Here is a 26,021-nt window from a genome sequence, read left to right on the forward strand (position 1 = left end):
CTCATTGTTGGCGTCGTGGTATCTGCGATGCCTTGAAAGAGACAGACCAAAGGTGGAGTATGAAAAGTGACTGAATGTGAGGGAGAGCGAGTCCGTTGCGTTGCTACGTCGTTTGCAGAAAGGGGAGTTATGCACGTTTCTAATATTTAACCTTGTTGTGGTTATGAGGATGATGCACTTCTGATAAACATGTGGCAATGAAAGCATGTGATGTCGACGATGACACATGAAAGCGTTCTCAGCTGGCTCAGTAGCCATACCAGCCCATGATTCGTGCCAGTCGGCCAGGATATTACCTCTGAAATGTCGCCGGGGGACATAGTCCTGTGCACCGGCGGCTTGGGGCAGTGATGGGAGCCACTACGCTTACGCCGGCCATCACCTGATCAGCTGCTTGGACGTTCGCAGGAAGAGCTGGAACACCAGAGATCCCTGCTGACCGGCGGCGCCATTCCAGACAACGTCGATCCGGAGATATACGAGAAGTACGCGCATCGCATTAAAATGTCCTAGGACGGCTGCTCACGTCTTGCAGCAAGTCTGAAGTTGATTAGATGCAAAGCTGTTAGATTGACACCATCTGCAATTGCTATCCGGTCGTTTGTCGCGTAACTTTACACGTTCGCCTATTTATTCGTGTTTGTCATGCAGATCAGAACACATGCCCTGATGTAGGCCGTCAGCTGCGGTAACAACAGCGGCGAAATCAGCATAATCTCAACGTGCATCCCATTAGTGGTGTATACAGACAGCTTTGCACAGCAGGCTCGGCTCGGCTCAGCCCATCCCCTCCCCTTCCGCAGACTGAAGACGCTGCAGAATCAGATGGTGGGTGGAGAGCAGGCCAACAACCAGCAGGCCGTACAGAAGCGCAAGAAGGTCAGCGAGGAGGTGCAGCGACGTCGCAAGGAGATCGCCAAGGCGGTGGGTCGCGGCGCGGCCGAGGGTGAGGACGACGACGAGATCCTGGTCAAGGCCTACGATGACGTCCAGGCCACGCTCAAGGCACGCACCGAGCTCGCCAAGAAGATGAAAGTCCGGGTGCGTATGGGTGAGACAGTGCAGTCGGGCGGTTGGAGACCGGCTCTGTGGGCGCGGTGATTGAGTTAACTGCCGCGTTTAGCATGGTGTTAGTAAGAGCTAGTCTCACGAGCATTGCCTCCTGTTTTTGTTCGAAGGTGATGCACACTGATCATTATTGTTATCGGTACTTGAATTACTCAGTTTCCCGAAGCTATTCCTGCAGTTGCTGTTGGCGTTTGGGTGCAAGCTACGGCCGTTGCATACATCTTTAGATATAATTGCGGTTGTTGGTTCTGCTGATATCCAGAAGTAGCATCATTATTCAGCCGCTGCAAGACAGGCATGGCTGCATGTCACCGCTGCCCCCGCATGAAGCAAGTAGTGTCCTCTTCACTGGCACCATTGCTCGCTGGACGAACGGCATCATCCGCCGTCGCCGTCCTCAGTTGCGGGCACAGGAGGAGGAGATCCGCGACATCCAGCGGGAGTTCGCCACAGAGCGCGACGACTACCTCGAGACGATCCGGCGTCAGGACCAGCAGCTGAAGCTGATTGCAGCAACTGATGGAACGCGTGCAGCCCACCATCCGCAAGGATTGCAACTATGCCGACGTCGAGGCCATCAAAAAGCAGGCGGTGTGGGACGAGATCGACCAGCGCTGGCGGCTGCCCGATGTCCAGGTGGTCAAGACCAAGCTGCCGCCCGCCGGTGAGCCAAAATTACAGACTCTTTCAGGATCAGACGTCTACGCTAGCCTGTTCTACATTGTTGGCCGCCGGTGGAGTGAGCGCTTTCTTAAAAAATGGGTTCTTCTTCTGACGGAGTGTGCCCCTAACTGCCAGGTGTACGTGCCACATGACTATTGGACATTGCCATCTGATGACATACGGGTTTTAATCCTTAGATTACGTGTCTAATACCCGTTTCCGCAATGGGCAAGGATTTCCAGCGGTTCAGTTGGTTAGAGCACCTGCCACCCAATTCATCCATCCGTGGCGGGGTAGGTTCGAATCGCTTAAGGCGCCTGCTATTGGCCCCTGACTGTGCTGGCCTGCGGCCGCGCTAAAGAACAAGTCACTTCAAAGGGCAGGACGGACCGTGCCGTGCATCTAGGCACGCTAAAGTATTCGTCACCAAATTCTGCAGTTCCCCCGAAATTACACGATCAGATGGTGGGTTCAGGCCTCACGCAACCAGCACTGCCCAGCATGGGCGCTGACTCTAGACACCAAAAGCATCCGAGCAAGACAGTGGCGACTGAATTTGTACAACCAAAGCTTTAGAAAGCTTGACCCCACAAGGGCAGCCGGATTGGTGTGCCGACTGTGGCTGTGGAGTGAGCGGCGGGGCGCTGCAGCCTCGGCCCCGCACCGTGGGGCTGCCGGCGCATGCGCGCTAACCGCTGCATTCCCGGTGCCAGGCCCCTCCGGTGTGCTGGGCGGCCCCGGTCTGAGCAGCTTCAAGGGACCGGGACAGAGCGGCGGCCGCGCGCCCTCGCAGACGGCGCCGGCTCGACTCGGCATCGCATGGGACAGCGAGGAGGAGGACAAGTTCCTCAAGGTCAGCTCCACTCGACGGTGGTGGTGTAGGTCCGGCGGGGAAAGACGCACGGGTTAGCTGAGGGTTGAGGAAGGATTTTCCTTCGTTCGTTGGGTTTCGCTGCTGCTATAATGAAACAGCCTCAAGCTCTGCCTTCATTCCAACCGGACTCCCAAGGTAAGTCAGCCAGATATGGATAGCCCTTTCAATTATCTAATAACTCGTGTTTTCGTGTCTTGCTTGTCACCAGCCACACGTCATCGAATTTCATCTTCATTCAAAATGACAACATAAAGGTATGAAGCAGTATGGAAGCCCTGATCTGTTCCACCACAAACTCGTTACTCTTCCAGCGGTTGGAACGCAGTGCTGAGGAGAATGTCGCTGGACAGTATTTCAAACCCTGCTGGAAACCGGCAAGCAGAAATATTGTTCAAAACTCAGCAAACAGCGGAGAAGAAGCGGCCAAACTTAACCAAGGTGAGGTGTTTGCGAAAGCCAAATAGAAAGCCAGCCTCCGGATTCGCTTCATTCAATCATCCATGCACCCATTGAAATATAATTACGAACCACGCTTCTTCGACATGGCCTCCGTGGCGCGCTCCTCAGTTCTTATCGTGACTGATATACCTGGCACACATTCATAGCAATTTTGTCTTGATCACGTGACAGCGATGGTATTTCAGAGCCGTAATCCTCCGGCAGCTCTTAAACACACATTGCGTGCCAGCGAGACAAGGTAGTCCTCTTTGCTGCGAAACCGCCGTCATGTGCACCAATGCCCCATGGTTACATCCTAATCCACGGCGAGGATTCACTGTTCCACAAATGGTTTTACGACGGTCGGTGACGTGACAGCTCGCCCATGATGTGTGAGTCCTGACGACTGTTGGTAACGTGACAGCTCGCCCCTGGTGCGTGTCCCCTGACGACGGTCTGTGACGTGACAGCTCGCCTCTGGTGCGTGTCCCCTGACGACGGCCAGTGCCGTGACAGCTCGCCCATGATGTGTTGAGTCCTGACGACTGTCCGGTAACGTGACAGCTCGCCTCTGGTGCGTGTCCCCTGACGACGGTCTGTGACGTGACAGCTCGCCCCTGGTGCGTGTCCCCTGATGACGGTCAGTGACGTGACAGCTCGCCCCTGGTGCGTGTCCCCTGACGACGGTCTGTGACGTGACAGCTCGCCCCTGGTGCGTGACCCCTGACGACGGTATGTGATGTGACAGCTCGCCCCTGGTGCGTGATCCCTGACGACGGTCAGTGACGTGACAGCTCGCCCCTGGTGCGCGATCCCTGACGACGGTATGTGATGTGACAGCTCGCCCCTGGTGCGTGATCTCCGCCCTTGTCGTCTAACTTGGCTCCCACGTCAGTTGCAGATCGCATGCGCCCCAACGGGGGGCAATAGCTTCGGTATGAGCTTTAGTCACAACGCCCTCAACACGTTGACCAATTTCAACGGCTCGCTGAACGGTTCGTTGAACAGCAACAGTTCGAGGAGCAGCTCGTGGGGCAACTCCCCAACCGGCCACCTGGGACTGACGAGCTTCGGTACACCCGCCCGCCGGCCGACCGGGACCTGCCCGTCCGCTCTGTGCTGCGTGCCGTGCCGTGCCGTGCGCTTGTGTGCGGGTCCTCGCACGTCCTCCGGGCCGGCGGTGCCGCGACTCCGCCTGGCCGGTCGGGTCCCGGGGCGGTTTGTATCCCGACGGGCGGGTGGCACGCGGTCGCGGGCGGCAGACTGGCCGAGCGCTAACGCACTGTGCCTGCTGCGTTCCAGAGGCGCACTCCTCCAATGAGAGCTTAGGCAGCGGGAGCCCCTCCGGCTCCCAAACCTTGCTGGACACTTCGCTGAGTTTCTGGTCGGCGTCCAAGCAGTGGCTAGGTACCTGGCTTTCGTTGTGGTCGGGCGATGTTGCCACTCGCCATGCCCCTGTCAGCCACGCCCGGCGCGGTGGTCGCACGCGCACTCCATGTCCGGTCCGCTTGCCAAACCCTCGCCGCCACCGCAGGTCATGACCTCGCCTCTGCAGGCCGTGACCTCGCCCCCGCAGGCCATGATCCCGCCTCCGCAGGTCATGAACCTCGCCTCCGCAGGCCATGGCCTCGCCTCCGCAGGCCCTGACCTCGCCTCCGCAGGCCATGGCCTCTCCTCTTGTCAGACCCTGCCCGGCTCTTTAGGACCGCGACCTTGCGGCGCCGTTTGCCGCCGGCAGCGTCTGTACGCTCGCCTGTGTTGCGATGTTTCTCACGCCGGATTTCTGTAATAGTCATGCATGAGGCCGGTAAAAATCCTTACGAATATCTAAAATCTGCTCACATATCTGCCAGTTGGTGTTTTAAACCTCCCGCTGCTGTCCGGGCTATTCAAATCTTTTGTTTCTTCCCATCACGTGGTTGTTGCGTATCCACGGACATACCAGAAAATTCGTGATTCTGAGCGTACGACCCAGAATTAAGGCGGTCATTTGACTTATTTACACATGCTGTGCATACAACTACGCATTCACTAACGGCGTGAGGACAGGCAGGATATGTATCTTTCGTAACGCCCTGCTCTTTCTATCTGACTGCAGGCCTTTGCGGTCTCCCGCTATTTTTCCATGCGCCTTGCTCGGTCCGTGGCCGTGTGCATTCCAACCAGCGGAAGGGGCCCGTCCGAATCACTTGACAGCCGTCCTCATCCACCGACCCTTATCACGCGACAGCTGTCCTCACCTGTTCGCCCTCATCTCGCCACAGCCGGTCCTCACCTGGCCGCCCTTATGACGTGGCAGTCGTTCTCAACTAGCCGTCCCCGTCACGTGACGGACATCCTCACCTGTCCATCGTCATCATGTGATAACCGTCCCTACCTGCCCGTCCTCATCACATGACAGCTAGCCTCACCTGTCCGTCCTCATCACGTAACAGGTATCCCCATCACGTGGCAACCGTCCTCACACCCGCTAACGACGTGGTGACCGGAGTTTGATCAGCGGCCTCGGCCTCGCGCCCCGCGTCCCCACGCCGCCGATACAAACTGTCCCGGGCCGGCGGTGCCTGGCGCGCCGGCAGACCGCATCGGCCATGCCCGCCCGCCCGCCCCGGCCGTGCACGCCTGCTCCCTGCACTGGGTGTGCGTGCGCCAGCCCGATGCGCGCCCGACTGTGAGCGTTGGACTGTCTGTGTCGTCACTGCCGACGAGCGCCCAGCTCTGAGCCGCCCTGCATGCACCAGGCTTGGTGGGTCGGCCACGGTGCATCCCAACAACGGCCGCGTGGCCGGAGGTACGTATGCTGGTGCCGCCCGTGTCCGGGGAGGTTATCAATGGTTATTGTAAATAGGGGGAACGTCCGACACATAGCCATTGCGGGGAAGGTTCGGCTTACCACCCCATAACTGGGGCTTGCTTTACTCCCCTGGCACTTACGTGGCGACGACACTTTTGGTGACGTCCCCAAGTATTTCGTCCGATTATTCTGTCGGTAAAAAAGTCGGTAAGAAGCTCCTTCGTCCTTAGTTGCACGGAGCAACAGTCGCGTGCAACAGGCTTTCCGGTGAGTTAACGTCAAACAAGCTGCGCGCACTTCTTTTTTTGCTTATTCCGTTCTTTTGTTTTCAAGTTTCAGGGGACCCCCGAAAGCCGTGATAGGCCTGTCGTACATGTTCAGCAGTAGGTGATGTGGATAGGGCAGCTGGTCATGACCGTCAACGTCACCGTGCTGCAGGAAACACCTGCTTTGGATGAGAACGGCCCTCAACAACGTGTGTGGGAATCTGGAGTGGTTGAGAGCCCAGGTATGGCGGGAGACCCGTGTCATGAGTGAAAGAAGACCCCCGGCCTAAGCGAGGAGACCTGGGACAGTCGATGTCCGCGGCATGTCAGGAGGCCCGTGTCATGGCATTTATGATAACGACACATTGGAGCACAATGCCCCCTCCGTCTCATAGGAGGTCCTTTTCACCACTATGAGCAGGCTTCCGTGGCGACTCAAGGAAATATGTTGTTCTGCTAGAGATGAGTTCCCAGTGGTATGGTGACAATATTACAGACCTTGTCGAATGACTTTATTGAGATATATAAGTGCTGGTATTGTACTGAATAGGTTGTTACCATTACATGCTTTATTATTTTCCTATCAGCATACGCTAAAGGTTGGTTATCCCAAATAGTTCAAAGAAGTAAGTCGAGTGGTTTAGAAAAGTGACAAGATGGCTGTGTACCAGCAATAACTAATTTGCCATCGTCGATGTTCTTTGAAATACATACATGCATAATTGAGCACTGCATTGCGAAGCAAACGTATGCGTAATGAGGTCCGCGGCGATTTGCAGGTCCCGTTTATTGGCCAACTAACCTGCCGCCGTATTTAAGGGCCGAGACGCGACCACTGACGTGTGCACCTGTATACAATAATCATCGCGGTGTTGGCACACGCATAATTTCCCAATGATTTCAAATTCGGATACCTTGCCTGGCTGGAGTCTGTTAATTGTTTGACCTCGCTTGCGTATTCTTAAAGTATTTCTTTGTACAAAGTGGAAGTAAATATGTGTGTGGTGAATTTGAGCACATGGGAATGTAGATGTGGAAACGTACATCTGTAGGCGGTAACAAGGACATCAGAATTTTGGGCTATGCAATGCGGCTTACCATAGCCTTGAATAGCGTTCTCGTGGGACTGGCTTAAGGGGACTGCAGCCTGGTGAGTATGCTCCGTCCCTCTCCTGCGGTTCCAGTTGGGGTCTCCTGTGGGACTGGCGGCAGGGCCGGGGGCAAGCTGGTAAGTATGCTCCGTCCCTCTCCGGCCTAAGCCAGTGGAGAGCACCTGCATTGTGGCGTTTGTGGGTGTGGAATGATGTCATGCGCCTGCATGTCCCGTTTGACGCATTCGAATCTGAATAACAGCTCCACGCTTCATCCATCCGCATTGTTGCATAATGCATGCCCTGTGTGTCGCGTGAACTTTGATGGCATAATATTTGAGACTGCATTGGTATTTCAACTATGTTGTCAAGTGGGCAGTATCAGAAAATTTACGGAAGTGCAGTTATCGTACCTAATTTCCATGCTGTCTGCCGAGTTCCAACGTGTTGGTAATGTTCCCCCCACTTCCTCATTGCGCCACCAGTCCGTTCTAATACTGTTGCAGGTGTAGGAAACTGCACCGCTTTAATTAGTTTGTGACGTAGGGAGCACTAGCTTAGTTTGCGCCTTATAAAACAATAAGCAAAAACACTTTTCAACGATATTGACAACTCGTCAGTGTACTGGGAGGCTAATATCGCCGGCAGCATGGTTGAAAAGTAAAACATAGTATATGCACCAGCAGCCATGCCATATTTCATGGTGATCAGCATAAATGTGCCAGCTCTCATGGAAGCAAGCCTAATTTTAACCTGTTTTGGAATAGTTGCATCGGAAGTTGCTCGTGGAAGTTGCAGCCGCTGACGCGTCCTGTGGCTGCCCCTCAGGTATGTCCAGCTTCTCCCCCGTGTCGACGAGGAAAACCCAACCGTCTGGCACCGGTGCACGACAAGAAGAAGAACACCATGGACCTGATATAGCCGGCGGCGATGTGTCGAAGCGGACGGAGGGTGGCCGTGGTCCTGCCCTCTGCCCGGCGTGCTGCAGCCACACCTTAGGCGCCAGCTGGCGCGCCTTGTGTGTGTGCATGTGTCTGTGTGTGTTCGCGGGGCAGCGTGCCCTCCCCGGAGTAGCGTTCAGTTGGCTCGCCAGCGCCGACCTGACCTTTGGGGATCCGGCGGACGGCGCACGGGCTGCTTATTGTTGTTAGCGAACGAGCTCAGTGTAATTCGGCGACGTTGCCGCGGCGGGCGGGTGGCGGATGTGCTGAGGTTTTCTGACGAAGTCAATGCTATTAGGTGGCTGCGCCAGTCATCTGGAATTTCGGATAAAAAATGATCACCAACTGGTAGACTCTTTCTGGATGCAAAACTGTATGCACGTTGTCAACCATGTTTGCCTTGGCCATAATTCATTTTGTCTCAGTATTTCCCAAGTAAATATTTGCATCAACACGTAGTCCTCCTGGGAGGATCTCTAACACATTTTCTGCGCACCGCGCCCAGAAATAGTGCTATTTTTTAAGACATCTGTTGGATATGTCTTTGGTGGTGTACTGATGAACGCTATTCGTGAGATGTCTTACTGCCACCTGCTGGTTGGTCTCAGAAGTTGTGGTTGGCATGCGCTGCACAGATGTCTGTGATACTTTCGGTGCAACGTGGCAATCAGTTGTCATGAGCACACAATTGCACGTTAATTGTTCCAACAGGGCTGAAAATTTTGGCTTTCTCGGAGATGACTGCAAAATTTTCGGTACTGTTCATTGGCAGTGTCAAGATCTAGCTCATGTATGCCTTTGGACATCTCTGGCAGAATTGTGAGCTGAAGTCTACCTTGCCACGTCATGAGTGTCACGTTGTGTACTTAAAGGATGAGGGACGGGCAGTAATTTCAGCTTTGAACATATGCCCATGGCGATGTACGGAAAAAATAGTCTCAAATGCCAAAGCGTACTGTTGGAGCCAACCTTTACCCTTGAGGGAACTGTCGCTCCTGTACTGAATATGCATCCGACTTCGGTTCTCCCCGCCAACGTACCCTCGTTGTCGATCTCGTGGGCCCAAGTAATTCAATTGGCTGTCAAAAGCGCAACGCTTCCGTCATGCACTTGACCTGCTTTGTTCACAGTGCGGGTCCCAGACCATCTTTTGACATGTCTCGCCCGACAAATATATGAAACCGAACCACTGATGCTGGAACCTTCAAGACCTAACGTTTTACTGCATGGTCCGGTCATGAGCTTATCTCAGCTGGCGCAAAAAGGTCTTGAAAGATGGGTCCATAATCTTCATGATGTTCCGATGCACGCAAGGCTTCAGGCGGCGCAGACAGTGGTTGAGCACATCTGCCTGTCAGCCATGTCTGTGCTGGCCCAGACAAATTTTGATATCGGAAAGTGTGTATTTTATTGCTTGGATGACGGAATGCCTGACAAGTGGGACGTGCATTCTGATCCAATACAGCAGAGGCCCTCGTGGATTTGGTTTTTACGAGCCCGGCCGGGGCCCCCGAAAGTATAACTGACAACCCCACCGTGGCGTTCGTGAGCGGCTCCTGGACAAGCCACAGTAAGCAGCCCATAGAAAGGCATATTTGTCAGAGGCATTTTTGCAGGCAGATTGAGAAGGTGTAGACGACTCAAACGCTTTCAGAAGCAGGCAAAAGTGCGTTCTCTGGTACACCAAACGTACCTATGAAGAGGGAGGAGAGAAAGGAGAGAGACAGGGGAGAGGGAAAACAGTTATGATACGTACTGTAGTCAACAGGGCTCCGGATGGCTGCAGTGTGTGTACAATGGTGAGTGATGCCCAGGTCCTCCCAGAGGCCACGGTTTTCATTCCCATGTGCGTGGGGTGCGTTTCAAAACCCCGGCGTTGATAAAACACCACCTGGCTGTATGGTGGACATTCCGTTAAAGTTGCATCGGTAATGGGCAAACTGTTAGCGGTAGGTGCATGTAAACACGAGTCATTGGCATATTCAAGTTTTGGTATTATGATGCGCTGTGCATGCTTATGCGACAAACCATTGCAATGAAAACGGCGTGGATACTGAAAACACTTAGGCGAGCATTGCTTCAGAGATGGGCGGCCGGGACATCGGACTGCCTTCGTCCCGATAATGAGCAGACCGCTGAGGGTAGGTACATTGCACAGAGAGCCGAGTGCTAGAATTTAACTGGGAGTCTGGTGACGTGTTAATACGCGCCTGGGTGGTCGCTTGGATGCTCTTCGCTGGGTGGGGGGTCAGTTTATTCCCCCCTCCCTCTGAGATCTCAGGAACTAAAGGGGCTGGGTGCACCAAATTCACAGGGTGTATTGGCCTGTATGTGAGCTCACTAAGGTCAAATGTTGATGATCCTAGGTCATAACCCTCGGGTCAAATAGGGTCAAACAATGTGAAACTCCAGGTTGGTCTCAAAGGTGTCCTCAGAACCTAAATACCTGTTCTAAGCAAAAGGTCACATGCTCATTCAAGTTCAATGACCTTGTTTGTTTGACCTTTCGAAGGTCATGGTGACCAGAATCATAGAAGACTGCCTTGAGTTTTGCATTTGAATAAGGGACAAACATCACGCTAGGCAGTATGCTCCTAAAAACGAAATACCGACTTGGATCATTTTAGGTCAGTGACCTATTTTGGCCTTCTGGGAGTCCATGAAAGATTTCTAATGCGGTCCTGTTATTAATAAATTTGAAATAAGCGCCAGAAACTACCCCCTATAACAAGCCCTAGGAATAATAGAAACAGAATGGTTTTGACCTCGGTCTGAAATACATAGCTGATCCAGTTCAATCAAATTTGGTCATTCAGTTGCTGCGTTATCTAAGAAAGCATCTCACAGGTGTATGGCTTCGTCTAACATTCCGTTGTTCTATCAGATTGAACGAATCCCTAGAAATTGACTTCGCTGAATCCATGGTCTGACTTTGACCTGCCCTAGATCAGCAACCTTAAAAGGTACATCTAATTTTTTGATACCACACGATCGACCTGGGTCGAGCGCATGTTAACACGTGCTTGGGTAGGGGTGAAACTGACACTCAAAGGTTTTTCCACATTTATTTCCGAACGGCGTGGCCTAGGCGCGCAAAAACTTGCACGGCTGTAGATAATTGAATATTGGATCTTTTAGATGCAAACAAATGAGATACACCTTGTAAGATCGCTGACCTGCTGCCGGTCAAAGTCAGGCCATGGGTGTCAGCGGAGGGTACTTTGCAGGGAATCGATCAACATGATGCAACCAGGGAGTGTTGGACTTTCTTAGGCAATAAACCAGCTTAATTTAGAATTACGACTAACCCCATTTACTTGGGGTTAGATACAAAGGTGAAAAAGAGGTCAAAACTCACTTTGGGTTTTACTCGACAGCATGGCGTTATGGGGTAGTTTCAGGTACTCATCTCTAATTCATTAAAAACAAGGACTGCAACAGACGTGTTCCACGGACTATTTCAAGGTTAAAGTAGGTCACAGAATTGTTGATCCAGGCCAGTTTTCGTTTTCACGAACAAGCCGCGTGGCGCAATCTCCGACTCTTATTCGAATGACAAAATATGAACAATCTCATAGGTGATTGGTCACTTTGGCCTTATAAAGAGCAGAAAAGTTCACTGACCTCCTCGAAGTTTTGCTTAGAACAAGTAACTATCTTCACGGCGGTTGCAGGAGGAGTTCTCGGGGCACTTAGGATATCAATCTGGAGTTTGACGCTATTTGACCTGAGGTCATGACCTAGGAACCTCAAATTTTGGCACAAATGTGTTTAGGTACAGGTCAACCTACCCTGTGAGTTTGGTGTCTCTAGCTAGCTCAATTTTTTAGATCTCAAGGTGTCACAATGACCCTCCCCCCCCCCCACACACACACACCCGGGTGAAGAGTATTTAGCCGGCCTCGCGGGTACGTGTTAATTGCTAGCTCATCTCCCGGGTGCGGTTAGATGTAGTTCAAATGCAATCAGCGTGAAAAGCGAAAACTTGCACCAGTGAACTGGTGGATATAGGAAGCCTGAACATGGGACTCTTTCCTTACTATAAACAAATAAAAATTACTACTAGGTACACATATCCGCGAACCAATCAGGTCGAATTATATGGCAAGCATAGTGATGTGCTTTGTGAGTTATGTTCACCAAATCTGTTCAGGTTCAATCGGCGTAGGAAGCGAACACGCCTGCATAGTGGCGCAGGTGATAGGGAAGGGAACAAACCCGCACTTTTTAAAATTTAGCGTTGAGCCCTTTGGGCGTTGACCGGAAGGAAGTGATCAAACAAAATGGATATCGCCCCCCGCCCCCCATTTTTGGAGCACTTCCGTTGCCCCCGTGCTTGTGCGAGACCTGGCCGGTTCTGTGCTGAATGCTAATCGTAGATTTATTTTTTGCGAGGTTAAGTAACTCGGTGTTACAGAAGTTGTATTTAGCATGAGGAAGGCGATCTTTTGTTACGAGGCACTAATGTCGCCACGGAAGATTGAACAAGGGGCGACAGATGCCAAAACACATCCAACCATGAACCAGGTTCACATGGGCTCGCGTGCTGCCCATGAGACTTCGCGCACCTGGCAGTCTGTGGGTCCCACATTATCGTGGCCTTTGAGTGGTCGTGGCCTAACAAAGCGGGCTCGTAGGTTGAGTAAATGTAATGATTGGAGCGCACTGCCAATTAGATGGAATGCACAGAGACTCATCCAATTGCACAGTTAACGTTGTCCCCACTAAAAATGATGGTATCACAGATACGTACCTTGCTCTGCACCCTAGTTTTGCTGCTACTAATTCTACCCACATGCTAGTTTGGCGTCAAACATAGCGACGCGCGCAAACGTCTCAAGAACGCAACATACATAACACGACACTCGTGATAATCATGCAGGCACAGGTAGGGACCAAGCACTGTCGGCCCCGCGTACAGGTCATGACCGGGCGCTGTCGGCTCCGCAGACAGGTGTGGACCGAGCATAGCCGGTCCCACTGACAGGTATAGACCGAGCAAGGTGGTTTGTATTTCAGCAGACAACACACTCGCCACGCTGCTGTCACGCTGCTCAACCGCAGCAGATAACAGGTTCGCCACGTTCGCCACTCGCTCGCACTGCCGGCGGCACGGACCACGAGGTACGAGGCCGTGTTAGATCTAGGTGCTTTACAATGACTGGGCACTTAAGGTTGTCCCACACATCATCATTCTCATCGTCGAATCTTATGTGATCGGCTCGCTGTTCTTACCTGTTTGCCACTGACAGTTTGTTCGCCTTGGGTATAAAACAGCCGGTGTTCCTGTCGCTCTTTTGTGAATACATCTCCTGAGGAGCCTTCACTTTTAATGTCATTGTATTTTAAAGATGTGCAGCATAGGCTGACAAAGTGCATCATCATATTCGCCATACAATTCTACGCACGTGGCTCGCTGGGTGCATGCACCTTCTGCTAGCGGCTTTTTCGTCACCTGCACGAATGTGTCGATACTCCGGTTGTCCTATAGCATTGCGTCCGGCGACCAGCTGCCCGCCGCTCTGACGTCTCGGCACCAGTGACGTCATGCTAACGTTAACGTTAGTAAGCGGAGATGAAGCGAGAATGACCGAACGATTCTACTTTTCCTGTATGGCATAGATATTCTGATGCACGGTGTTGCCAGCGACAGACTTGGCCTTGGTAGGTCAGCGGTTCAACGTTGATAGTCTCAGCAACTTCGTACTCCTGTGGTATTAGGGTGTCTTGAAGTGGTCTTTGAAGACATGGTTACATATGGTACGTTGATAGTAATCATGGGCTCATATGTGGGTAATTAATTCCGAAAATCTTTAATTCTAGAAATGGCCACGAATCTTAAGTGTAGCCATATAGTGGCCATATCACCAGTGAAAATATATTGTTTGCATTCCAACACAACATAGCTTCACAACCATTTTACACAATGGCAGCAGGAAACGAATGTTCTTTCACGGTTGGACGGCTTTTCGAGAGCAGTAGTGTACCTCTTTTTGTTGATTATCTTGAGGACTTGGGGGAAGCAGATTATCCGCTGGGTCTCATTGTCCGCTGTCCGTTTGTCTTTCTCAAAAGATTAGCGTGAGGGCTGCTCTTCGACTGGCTGCTGTTCTGGATACGCCGCTACTGCGAGTAGGTATAGCCATAATGCCCTTCTCAGTTTATTTTGAAAAATTACGTCCCTGTCTCTACTAGGTAGGTGGGTACCGACAGATGTAACCAGGTCAAACATGTCACAAGTAATGAGATTGGTACAGAAAAGGGGTGATATATATATATATATATATATATATATATATATATATATATATCTGATTTTAGATATTTCAGACAGAGCATTGTCGACAATTGGAGAAATGTGAAATGAAAAAAAAACAAAACAGATTACGGATATTCAGATACCTTTGACGAATGGTGCAAGGTGGCTTACAATATAGGACTGGTGCTGACATCAGAGGCTGTGATACTGGCCCGATTTGTCTGGGACAGAGCGTCCCGTCGCCGCACAGGCAGTGGAAATCGAAAGATGTCTAGCCATGTGTGTATTCAGCGCGCTCGTTTAGCGCCTATGGAGAATACATACCTCTTGTTCAAAATATCGTGGTTGTAGGTTGTCCATATTACCGTTTGTCTTTGTTAATTGCTATCATCTTCTTACGCATTGTAAGCATACTGGTTTGCGTTTTCTTTTTGCGCGGTACAACATTGCATAGTTTGTGTCACGCACAAACCATTTGGCTTGCCTTCAATTACTGATTCTCGATTTTTGTTGGCCAACACAGCCCAAAAAAGCTTATGATAAGATATTTGGTGAATGCTATGCCATGTATTTATCTATTGAACTGTTTAACGCCGACATGATATCAATCTTTTTTGTTTCTATGTAATACTGACAGTCTTGCAAAACAACCCTCAAGCAAATCTAACTTATTTTGATTTCTAACTGACTCTGCTCGCCTCCTTGCGATTCTCCACTCACCTGTATCCAGCACATTGGACATCCCGTATCGAGCCTGGCACGTATAGTGGCGCTCGCAGCCGCTCGACGGCAGGGCCTTTGCCGCACATGCGCCAACTCCGAGCACGCGCCATGTATAAGAGGGCGGGCTGGGCCGGCCTGGCGGCAGACAGCGGTCGGGGCGGCCCTGTCTCGTGACCCGCTGTGCTGCTGCGGGCTCGCCGGGGAAGGTCAGGAGGTCAGCGGCCGTGACCCGGCGCCGCTGGTGACGGACAGCGGAGCAAGCCCCGCCTCGCGGCACGGAGGCGTCACTTGAACGATGCACTGGCTTCTGGCAGGTGAGAAAGACACGTTGACAGGACCCACAACTCTTGGTGGTGGTGTGGGGGGGGGGGGGAGATGCTGTGCAAGACTGGGTCTGCAGCTGTAGCCTGCTCCCACGAGCGCAGTGGATATATATGCGTGGAAACAGGGGGCGAGGTGGGGAGTTCAAAAACCGTCTACTCCTTGTGATGCCTACTATCAGTCGGGTTACGCACACGCTGCATGTAATGCAATGGCTTGTACCTCCACAAAACGCACAATTCTTTTATCATTTTATGCCTGTGGAGGGATGCGTTTAGTTTTGTCCAGTTTAACATGGACGTCCACTAGCATGCGCGACGTTATGAACTGGCGCAGATTGGTGGAAAGAGGAATTTGGACCACGACGCTCAATGCCGATGATGAATGGGGTCTTCAAGGTACTTACGGTAATGTTACGTGATGGTTTTAGAATAACCCTTATGTTATCCCAACGCTTTAAATGTTTTAGAGCAAAGTTATCGAAGAGTTTAACAAGCACATCCTACAGCGGTCTGGTGAGGCACAAAATGAAAGGTCAAGGTATAATTCGGGATGCTTCTTCGCAGAGACAATAGATTACCTATTAAGTACGCTTGCAAGCCTAGATATGACAAAAGCAAGATTGAATCATAGCATTTAGATGCAATGGGTATGCTCTCGAACCAAACTATAACTACCTGATTTCCCCAGTGAGCAAGTCAATGATCGATCGGTTGTATTACTGACATTTCATGATACCACGCTACGGATTAATTAGGCACTACCGGGCAGATGAGCTTCGACATCTCACGGGGCTTATACTGAGCTTCATTTTCTTATATGGCACAGGCTACTGGTAATAGCCAGCTATCTGGGCTTGCCGATGTTTTGATCAATGTTTTTAACGCGGTCTCTTCACAACGCAACCACACAATTTAAACTGGCACTGCACAGCGCCCCAAAGGCGATAAATAATACGTACGGGCTTGTGATGAATTTTTCGTACGTTTGTTCTTAGACCAGCACCAGTGTTGTTTTCTAAAGTATGACATTTAGCACACCCACATATGCTGTGAATATACCAAAGCCTTCGCACTAGAGAGCTGGCGAAGACTCCAATTCTAGTTTGAGCACATGCGGATCAGATGCCCGTGCGTGATCGGTACCTCACGCCCAAGACAATCTGGCTGCATAAAACCTCCAACAACAATGCGTTTTGGAAGCGCACTTTCTGCGGGAAAAAAACGAAAATGCAATAGTGCAATGCATTTCGTCACGTTTCGGGAATTGCATCTTCAGCAAGACTCAGGATGTTCAAGCAGAGGGGACTAGCAAGCGTGGTTGACACATGCATGATGACTGGCAGAAAGGTACTCCTTACGAGCAATGCGCGTAATTTGAAGATATACGCACAAAGTCTCCAAAAAATCTTACGAAGGCCAGGCTGAACATGGAGAATACCCCCCACGCATATAATTTTCTTAAGCTGCCTTTTGAAGCTGGTATTTGTTGCGCTATGGTACATTGCTGCGAGTCGGTCTGCCATGTGCTCTCCTGGTCACAAATGCCTCGCTTTGTTTCTCATACATGAAATATATCTTACTTGTTCGAGGTAGGGCAAAGAGTATCGAATGCACAGCGATCCAATATCTTGAGGTTCGTGGTACCATCATCAGTCGCTATCTTTTTTGGCTTTCGTTGCACTACGGGCCATTGCTGCGCGTGGGTCTGTCATGTGTTCTCCCAGTGGTCCTCTCCTTATGGTGGTCCCCAGGCTGGCAATCTTACACACTTCATTTTCCCTTACATTTCCTCTCGGCCCATTAACATATGTGTGAAAAGTCCCACTCCCTGCTGGACGCGCTGGGGTCTCCAGGGTTGATCGAACTAGAATTAATCTCAAACTGGGATCGTTAGCCCACGTTAGCTTAAGACCGTGTAAACCGTTCGAGCAGGGCGGCATTCACCTACTTTTACAGCTCGTCAGGCATGAAAGGGAGTTTTACAGTCTGAAGTTGTCTGTTTTACCTTTTCACGACTTTTCGCGAGCCGGTCCGGGCGCCAATTTGAGAACGTGCATTCCAAGCGGGAGACTTTTCCCGGTTTCCCGGGCAACTGTTCTCGCGGAAAAGAAGAGACAGACTACGCTACGCTCACATCACCGGCGATCGGAACAGACACGTGCCGCTCTCTGCATATGGCATGCAGGCACCGCTTTCTTGTCATTATTGATGAGTTCAGCCCATTAGTGTGTTAATGAGCTGTAAGGTCTCTTATAAGCCATGGCTCGGAACATTCCTTGTAAAAGAAACCTAGGATAGATTCGTGACCAGTTTAATCAGCAGCTTGAAGGCGCGCGTTTCCGGAAATCGGACACACCACCAGGAACACAATACGCACCAATACGCAGCAATGGAGTCTAGGGTGACAAATACCGACTTTAATGTAAATTCTAGCCACAGTTAAAGACAACGTGTATGTGTAGACATAAGAACCACCGCAAATTCGAAATCTGTCCGAAGCCGGGAACACCAAACAGCGGTGCAGTTTAACAAAATAAGTTGAGCCACTTTACAGCAAAAAATGGCTGAACGTGCCCTCATAATACCTCAAAAAGGATTTTCTCTCCGAAACTGACCCACTTTCATCTCAAATTTAGCGGCGTTAGGAGAGGGAAGGGGACTTGAGCCCTCAACGGAATAGGAAACTAGATCTCTATCAGAAACATCATCGTGGGACCTGGTTTGAGGAGCACTGCTTAGGTAATGCACGTTTAGTGATAGCTACCTCTAAGCTGTGATGAACACCGATGCCTGCTAACTGGGGTTGCTATCTGAAATCGGTTGGGGAGCGATGCTAAGCCAGTGCAGTCAACCCGACCAACGCTCAAATCCTGAATTAGCCCCTATTTTGACCACTTTGATTTGCGTACCTGATGCCAAAATTTAGCCTCAAATATTTATCTGTTCCAAAATTATTTTATGTTGAGGAATGACTTCCCATTTGAAGCCGACGTGATGGTGATAATGATAGTACATAATGATGATGGTGCAGATGGTGATGTGTTTAGGACCTAGCGCACTTGCAGTTCAGACACTTTCTGCATTTTATTGGCCTAGTTGTCCCTGTTTTGCTCATGTGCAATGAGGGGGAGAGGGTCGGATCAACATTGAGGTGCTTAGTCAGCATTGGGGGGGGGGGGGGGACTGCCGGCAAATGCCGGCAAATTTCTTTCTATCCCGATACCCGGTATGGGTCATCGAAACCTTCCGGCTTAGCTGCCTGTCCAGGGACGTCACTTTATACACATTGGGGGGCCTGAGCTCCCCAATGCTGGCTCGAGCCCTCCCCCAAGGCCTCTATGAGCTCCCTCAATGCATATGAACAAAGAGGGATAATGGGGCTAAATAAATGCAGGAAAATTATCTTAAATATTGGTATGCTTTAGGGTAGTTACCTAAACACATCACTTTAATACGTATCATGTGAATTTTGCACCAAAAGCACACTGTAGTTACCTGATGGTCTTGTTATGCATTTCTCCCTCATTTGTCAGGCCAGTCTGCAGGTCTTGAACCTTTTTCAAATGATAACACTAGGTTTTGGATGAAGAACAACCGACTACAATACGCGACAGCTTTTAAAAGTAAGGGATGGCTCAGATGCGAATTAAACACGTGCTTGGGTGAGAGGTCAATTTATCCCCTCCCCCAAGGTTTTAACATGTCCTTGGGTGAGAGGTCAATTTACCCCCTCCCCCTCCGAAGGTTTTTCTGGAATAATTTCCGAATGGCGTGGTGTAGCCGCGCCACATTTTGCATAGTTGTAGACAACCAAATGATGGATCTTTTGGAATCAGCAATTTAGATGTATCTTGTAAGGTCGCTGACATATGACAGGTAAAAGGCAGGTCGTGGATTCAGCAACGGCAATTTCTTGGGAACCATGCAATCTAATGCAGCAACGAAATGTGAGACGAAGTCATACATGTCTGAGATAGATTCTAAGGCAACATAGCAGTTGAATAAGCAGTTTTCATTGGCCTAGGATCAAGTTTAAAAGTCAGACCAAAATGAAAACCAACCCGTTTTTTATTCGAGAGCGTAATGTATGGGGTAGTTTCTGGGACTCATTTTAAATCTATTTGTAACAGAGACCTCAGTATGCATCTTCAGTGAACTTCTTAAAGCTCAGAACAGGTCACTGACATAAGATGACCCGGCTCAACATAGTAACATGCCACTTAGCGTAATCACTGACGCTTATTTGAATGCAGAAATCCAAGCTTTTTTACCCAAAAATTTTCGTACACCAATCTCGAGTTAAACATTATTTGACATGATTTGACCAAAACTCATACCCTAGAAACATCAAATTTCGACATAAGTGATTTCACATACAGGCCAACACACCCTGTGAATTTTGTGTTTCTTGCTTTCTTAGTTTTTGATATCTCAGCTGGTCAAATTGACCCCCACCCGAGTGAGGGACCACCCGGACCACCCGAGCGCGTGTTAACAATGTTTTCCCCGAAAGTGGAATTGCATTTGTCGCATAATTATGGCTGTGGTCGTTATTCAACACGACCAGCGACAGAACAGCCATCAGTGATCCTTTAGTAAGATAAGCTAATATTTATTTTTCTCCTATGAATTACACCCCACTGTAAAATTTTCACCAAAATGCAGCTCACATTACCCTGAAATGGGAAGCACTTCTCCGCAGGAACGCAATTTTAGATCTACGGAATATCAAAAGGAGTTTTTGGTTAAACTTCAGCAATGAGGATGTAAATTCAAGTGGCCGAAATTCAGGGAGAATTCGGGCTTTGAGGTCGGTGAGGTCAACCTTTTCGTCTGAGGCCCCAACCGATTTTTGGAATGCAACACGCCTGCGCCTGTCTTTTGGGCAGTTCATGGCGACACCGCGGATGGGGCGCTCGGATGTGAGAACCTGACTCCCGATAAGTTCATAACGTTCATGGAACATTTGTGGTGCCTATTGTTCTTGGTAAGGTAACAAGTTTTTCACAAATATCCCCGAAATGAATCGGAAGATATGCATGTTTGAATCACTGCAAATAAACTCTGGCTCGTCGTTCAAAATAAACCAGATACGATTCGGCCAACAAATACTGACAGGGCATCATTCGTCGGTCGAATATACTGGCAATGCCGGCACTGTCAGCGATGGATTGCTTCCGCCCAACCAACCCCAAGGCCAGCCTAGCGACACTTACCCCACACGCGCTCGGGTGTCAAACACGCCAGTCTATGTATATCTGTAGTGAACTGAGTAGCAGATATTTTGGTGTTAACATTGAGGTGGGCCTTGCAAAATCGCTGGCGCGTGGCAGGTCAAAGTCAGGGCATGAATGTCAGCGAAGGGCATTTCTATCCTTGTTTGACCTTATTTGATCCCAAAGTCATGACCCAGGAGCCTCAAATATTGGCACAAGTGAGTTCACGTACAAACCAATCCACCCGGTGAATTTGGTGTCTCCAGCTACCTTATTTTTTAGATTTCACGGTGGTGAAATCGGCCCTACCCGAGCGAAGGGTATTTAACCGGCCACCTGGGCGTGTGTTAAATAAGATATTTTCCTGGAGCAATGAGTTTTGCATGCATTCATATTCACTGCAATACCTAATCACCTTGTAAATTTGGTTACTTCAGCCCGTGCGGTTTCGATACCGGTTTCGAGCGCTCCACACGCACCCAAACGGTGCGATCTGGGTTCGAGTCCTCCACACACTCGCAAACGGTGCGATCGTGGCAGGCGACATTTGTGCAGAATAGTTACATAAAGTGAAGTTGCAGCTTGCATGCTCTTAATATGTGCGGTGAGGAAAAGTGGACCACGGACTAAGTACCCGTTGATTTCTCAGACTCCATTCGGCCCTTGTCCAATTGACGTTTTTCGGCAGTTAAATTAACTTTCTACGCAATGCGATCCTCTGGTGGTCACGCCAGGCTACAGAGTAAATTGCAGGTCAGTTAATTAGAAGTCTTTCTCTTTCTTTCTCTTTCCAAGACATTGTCCTTTGTCAGGCTTTGAATGTTGCCTGACGAGGGATACCATGGCCAGGCTTGCCGCCTGTGGCAGGACACGACAGACTTCATCGACCCACTGTTGCTACTTCATGTATTTAGACATAGCTGCACGGTTACTGGTAATTAACGTTGCCTTGCGGCAGAAGAAATTCGGCGCATGCGAGTAAGAGGCTTGTATTTTTAATGCCTGGTGGCGTGTATTCTTGTTGACATCTATTGAAATAGTGGTGTTTTATGACCATTTGTTTATGGTGAATGGTGTTTAAACAAACCATTTAAACAAACCATTTAAAGAAACCATAAACCACGAATAGTGTTTAAACAAACCATTCGGAATAGACTCACAAATAGTGGTGCACTTGGATGCGCGTGCATATATGCTTTCAGCCGAAATAAGCAAAGTGTATTAGCGTCCCTGTTATTGTTACTAGGGTTCGCGTCGCACCTACAGCTCAGGTCTGTTAGCGTCGGAGCCTCTTACACCGACTTAGCTGCGGGCGATACAATACTTGACAACAAACCCGTCTCGCACCCCGTACCTCACGGTGGCAAGGTGAGCACCCTGCCAGATGAGCGCCCCCCCCCCCCCCCCTCCCGCCGTGTGACGGAGCGAGCCCTCCTAGCTGAACCACACCGTCCCGCCGTGTGACGGGGCGAGCGCCCCCAGTTGTGCCACACCGTCCCGCCGTGTGATGGGGCGAGCCCTCCTAGCTGAACCACACCGTCCCGCCGTGTGACGGGGCGAGCCCTCCTAGCTGAACCACACCGTCCCACCGTGTGACGGGGCAAGCGCCCCCAGTTGTGCCACACCGTCCCGCCGTGTGACGGGGCGAGCCCTCCCAGTTGTGCCACACCGTCCCGCCGTGTGACGGGGCGAGCCCTCCCAGTTGTGCCACACCGTCCCGCCGTGTGACGGGGCGGGCCCTCCCAGCTGAGCCACACCCTCCCGCCGTGTGACGGGGCGAACTCCCCTCCCTCCCTCCCCAGCTGAGTGAAACCCTCCCGCTGTGAGAGCGTCAATAATTAGTTTGTGTCATGGCGTGTATGGCGCTCGCTTAGACCATCCATGGCATCGGCGATGACACAAGCACAATTGAGCATAGAGCCGAACGTGCCGCCCCATGCTGTGCATTTCCCATACGGCACGAAAAGACGCGACAGGACAGTAAGGGATCCAATGTGGCTCAGCGCGTCCCGACGCGACTGAGGCCCAGCTGTCACGCAGCAGCCGCGCAATGTCACTCATGGCACTGGTTGCCACGGATACCGGACAAACAACGCATCCTTCCGCATCTTGTGTGTTGATGGTATGGGCGCGCTGAATAGGAAACTATTATTATTGACCCCTTAATACACATTCTAACGTTACATTATGCATGTCGCAGTCGAGCGAGAACCTAACCAGAGTCCTACAATTTGAAATGCTACCTCAATAAGAGAAGAGAAAACGGCGTCGGCGGATCCACCATGTCAACAGGGCTAGACGCACACTGGAAGCTCGCTTATGTTACAGGCTTCTGCTAGAAACGAAGGTGAAGGACCCTGGCTCATTCTTCCTTAACTTAGATGATAACGATGCCGACGACGTGTGATGAGTTGCTGGAGGCACTTCAAACCCAGATATAGCGGCATACGGCCCATCTTGGTGGAGCTGTCTACGCCAACAGGCGGCTTTTTGCATGTAGCGATATAATAAGCAGCGACTGCACTGTTTGGCGCATGAGGCTGTTAGCATCAGATGACGATGAAATTAAAGTGCAACCAGAAACGCCCTGTACTTCTGCGGAGTCACACGAATTTGGGATTTCCAAGACAGAAATTAATCGAAAATAGCATCCAAATTTCTCACTTCCCTGACCGCGGTCATGAGTCAATTATCATTGCGTACTCCTTCATCTCGCTGGACGCGAACTACGTCGCGCTGTAATCCAAGAGCTTCCTCTATGACTTTATTAAGTTTGTTTCGATGCCGTGGGCTTCTGTTACAAGAACCTGGCGTCATCCGCATACTTTGGCACCAACGTGAAAATTACGTCCATTTTTGAAGGCACTTAACAAAGGGGTTTAAGCACGATCCATGGCACACGCTGCAATTCTTGGGATGAGTGACGCAGCTCGGGTTTCAACATTTTGTCATGCCTTGACTGACCCTGAATGTAGGCAGTTAAGCCATGGACATGATGCCCGTGGCGCTACATGTTGTTTCTACAACAAGTGACGATGACGCAATCAATTATCCTTGACGACCAGCTAAGGCCCCATCGCCGATATCCAACGCTCGCTTACGTTAACTGACAAGCTCTGGATTGCCGTCAGTTGAATACTTCTACAAAACCCGTGCTGGCCTGCCCGCGCGCGAGCTTTTCTCCGATTTTAGACTACGGAAATGAGTGAGATTTGCTTGAAGTTTCCAATGTGACCGGATCTAAAACTCCGCCCCACAGGCGATATCTTCAACTTCCATGGCACTTTCCCAGAGGCAAAACTACTATTGATAATCTGCAGTAGCACCGACGTGCCATTTTGGTAAGCAGTTCTTGCCATGTGAAACGTCATCACATCGTGGCAAGCAGCGCCATTAGTGCTTATCGATGCCGTGGCGCGCTTCCGTTCATATTTTGTAAAACGGTAAAGTTAAGCCAAATATCTTTATTTAAGTTGCGTGGCAATTATACCCACCAATATTGCGGTTGTGGGCATGTGTGACATTTGCGTGTTGACCAGCTACGGTTGTTGACAGTAGAGATGAACCTACGTAATCGTCAAAGTGCGGCGTAAGCCTTTGGTGAACATTGCATTGGTGAAACGCAGGCGTCACTTCACCAGCTGGTGTGTCGCTGGTGTATACCTCGGCGTTATAAATGCAACCTTGAACGAAGCATCTGAATGGAGTGCTTTGCAAAGCCAAAGCGCCGTTCAAACAGTCAGTTTGCTAAACGCCATCGGGGAGAAATGAAAGTCACAATGCAAAGTTTCATTGAATCCGCGTGGAAATGGTTTCACATGTTTCACTTCTTCCCCAAATAGAGGGTTTAAGCTCACGTCCTATTTATCGCACTGGGGTTTGGCGAATTGGTGTATTGAGAATATCACACAACAGACACGTTGAGAAGAGCTAAACAAATCGAGCTAATTACCTCCGTAGTGGTAAAGAGGTAGTCCAAGAGATTGCTCCGGCCAAAACGGCTCCTTCAAATCAAATTGCTGAGCTTTTCAGAGGCATTTCGGGAAATTTGGCATTACCAATGAAGTCGGACTCGTATGATCTATCTACGCGTGACAGGTGCAAAAAAAGATGGGATAGTGCGTTTAAGTCTACGGTTTCATTCAACGCCGCAGGTGTTACGTAACATTTTAAAATGGTTGGGAGCACGCAACCCTCGTTACTTTTTTACCTTTACCCCCTTGCTGACGGCGCCACCCTTTCCAAAAAGAAATCCGTCTCGGTACAGCAATTCTATTCATTGTTCTCAATAGCACACTGATGAATGGTCTCAAGTGCGTTCATTAACTAAACAAAGAAACCCTTGCGTTTGAAATGCGCGCCTGCTGATGAGGTTCGCATGACATTAAGCGGATGCCCTGGGCCAAGGAAGGCGCTGGGGTTTGCAACATGGTGGGCAATCACAGCGAAATAAGGATCAGTCGGTCATAGTAAGGTCAATGAAAATAGCCACCATGAACGGCCTTACTCCCAGCAACTTAAAAATCCATGCGGCACGTCGGACGTCTCTTGAGTGGGATGATGGAGAAATGGGAAATTGAGATTTTACGAAAAGAAACAGTACTATTTCTAAAACAAGAAACATTGGAGTGACGCAAAAAATGTAAAGCGTGTGAAACGTGACGTAAAAAAACGAAATCGCGACAACAATCAGATTTTGGAGCAGGGTACGCCACAAGCCATCGGTTCAGCCCCGCCCCCGGAAATTGATTCTATAAGCAACAGAGTGGCACCCCTTTGCGCGCCGGTGGAGGTCAGCTAACCATGACACCCGCAATGGCTCATTCAACGGCAACACCCGAGTCAACGCCTCTGACGCCTGGCCCGTTGATCTGATTCGCAGGAATACTGCTTGCGCTAGCCGGATCCGCGGCACCGGCCACCAATCATCTCCGGGCCTCAGCAGCGGGCTCCGAGCCGACCTGGAGCAGTCAGCTGACGGCGGACCTGGCCGTCGTCGCCGCCGGCCGCAGCACCCTCCTCGTCTTCGACGCCGGCTGGGCGGCCCCAGCGGCGTCGGCGCAGGCCACGCTACACGCCGGCGCCGCCTCGCTAGAAACGCACCGCTTCGCCGATGGCGTTCACGAGCGGCAGCGGCTGGCGGCGACACGGCGCCGCTTCGACCTGTGCTTGCTGCTGCTGAAGCCGGATAGCTGGCGTGCAATGCCGGCGGCGGCTCGGCAGCGGCCGCACACACTCTGGGCGCGGCTCTGCCTGCGACTGGTGCTGGCGCTGCCGCCGGCCGCGCCGGCCGACGCCGAGCGGCTGGTCGCCGCGCAGTTTGCCTTCTCGCGTCGGCCGCTGCTGCTGCTGCGGCCGCACAACG

General features: G+C 50.7%; 1 protein-coding gene across 1 annotated transcript in view; it reads left to right on the plus strand.

Annotated features, from left to right (window-relative positions):
• LOC119111653 (osmotic avoidance abnormal protein 3-like) overlaps nucleotides 1–3,578 on the plus strand; it is a 28,901-nt gene extending 25,323 nt beyond the window's left edge. The window contains 7 exon segments of the mRNA XM_037235459.1: nucleotides 409–485; nucleotides 804–1,041; nucleotides 1,470–1,574; nucleotides 1,576–1,732; nucleotides 2,445–2,584; nucleotides 2,917–3,043; nucleotides 3,514–3,578. Coding sequence (XP_037091354.1) covers nucleotides 409–485; nucleotides 804–1,041; nucleotides 1,470–1,574; nucleotides 1,576–1,732; nucleotides 2,445–2,584; nucleotides 2,917–3,043; nucleotides 3,514–3,578 — 909 coding nt within the window.
• Nucleotides 3,579–26,021: the final 22,443 nt, after the last annotated feature.

This window comes from Pollicipes pollicipes, unplaced genomic scaffold, assembly GCF_011947565.3.
Source record: "Pollicipes pollicipes isolate AB1234 unplaced genomic scaffold, Ppol_2.1 Scaffold_7261;HRSCAF=8764_pilon_pilon_pilon, whole genome shotgun sequence".
In the NCBI taxonomy this organism is placed as follows: domain Eukaryota; kingdom Metazoa; phylum Arthropoda; class Thecostraca; order Pollicipedomorpha; family Pollicipedidae; genus Pollicipes; species Pollicipes pollicipes.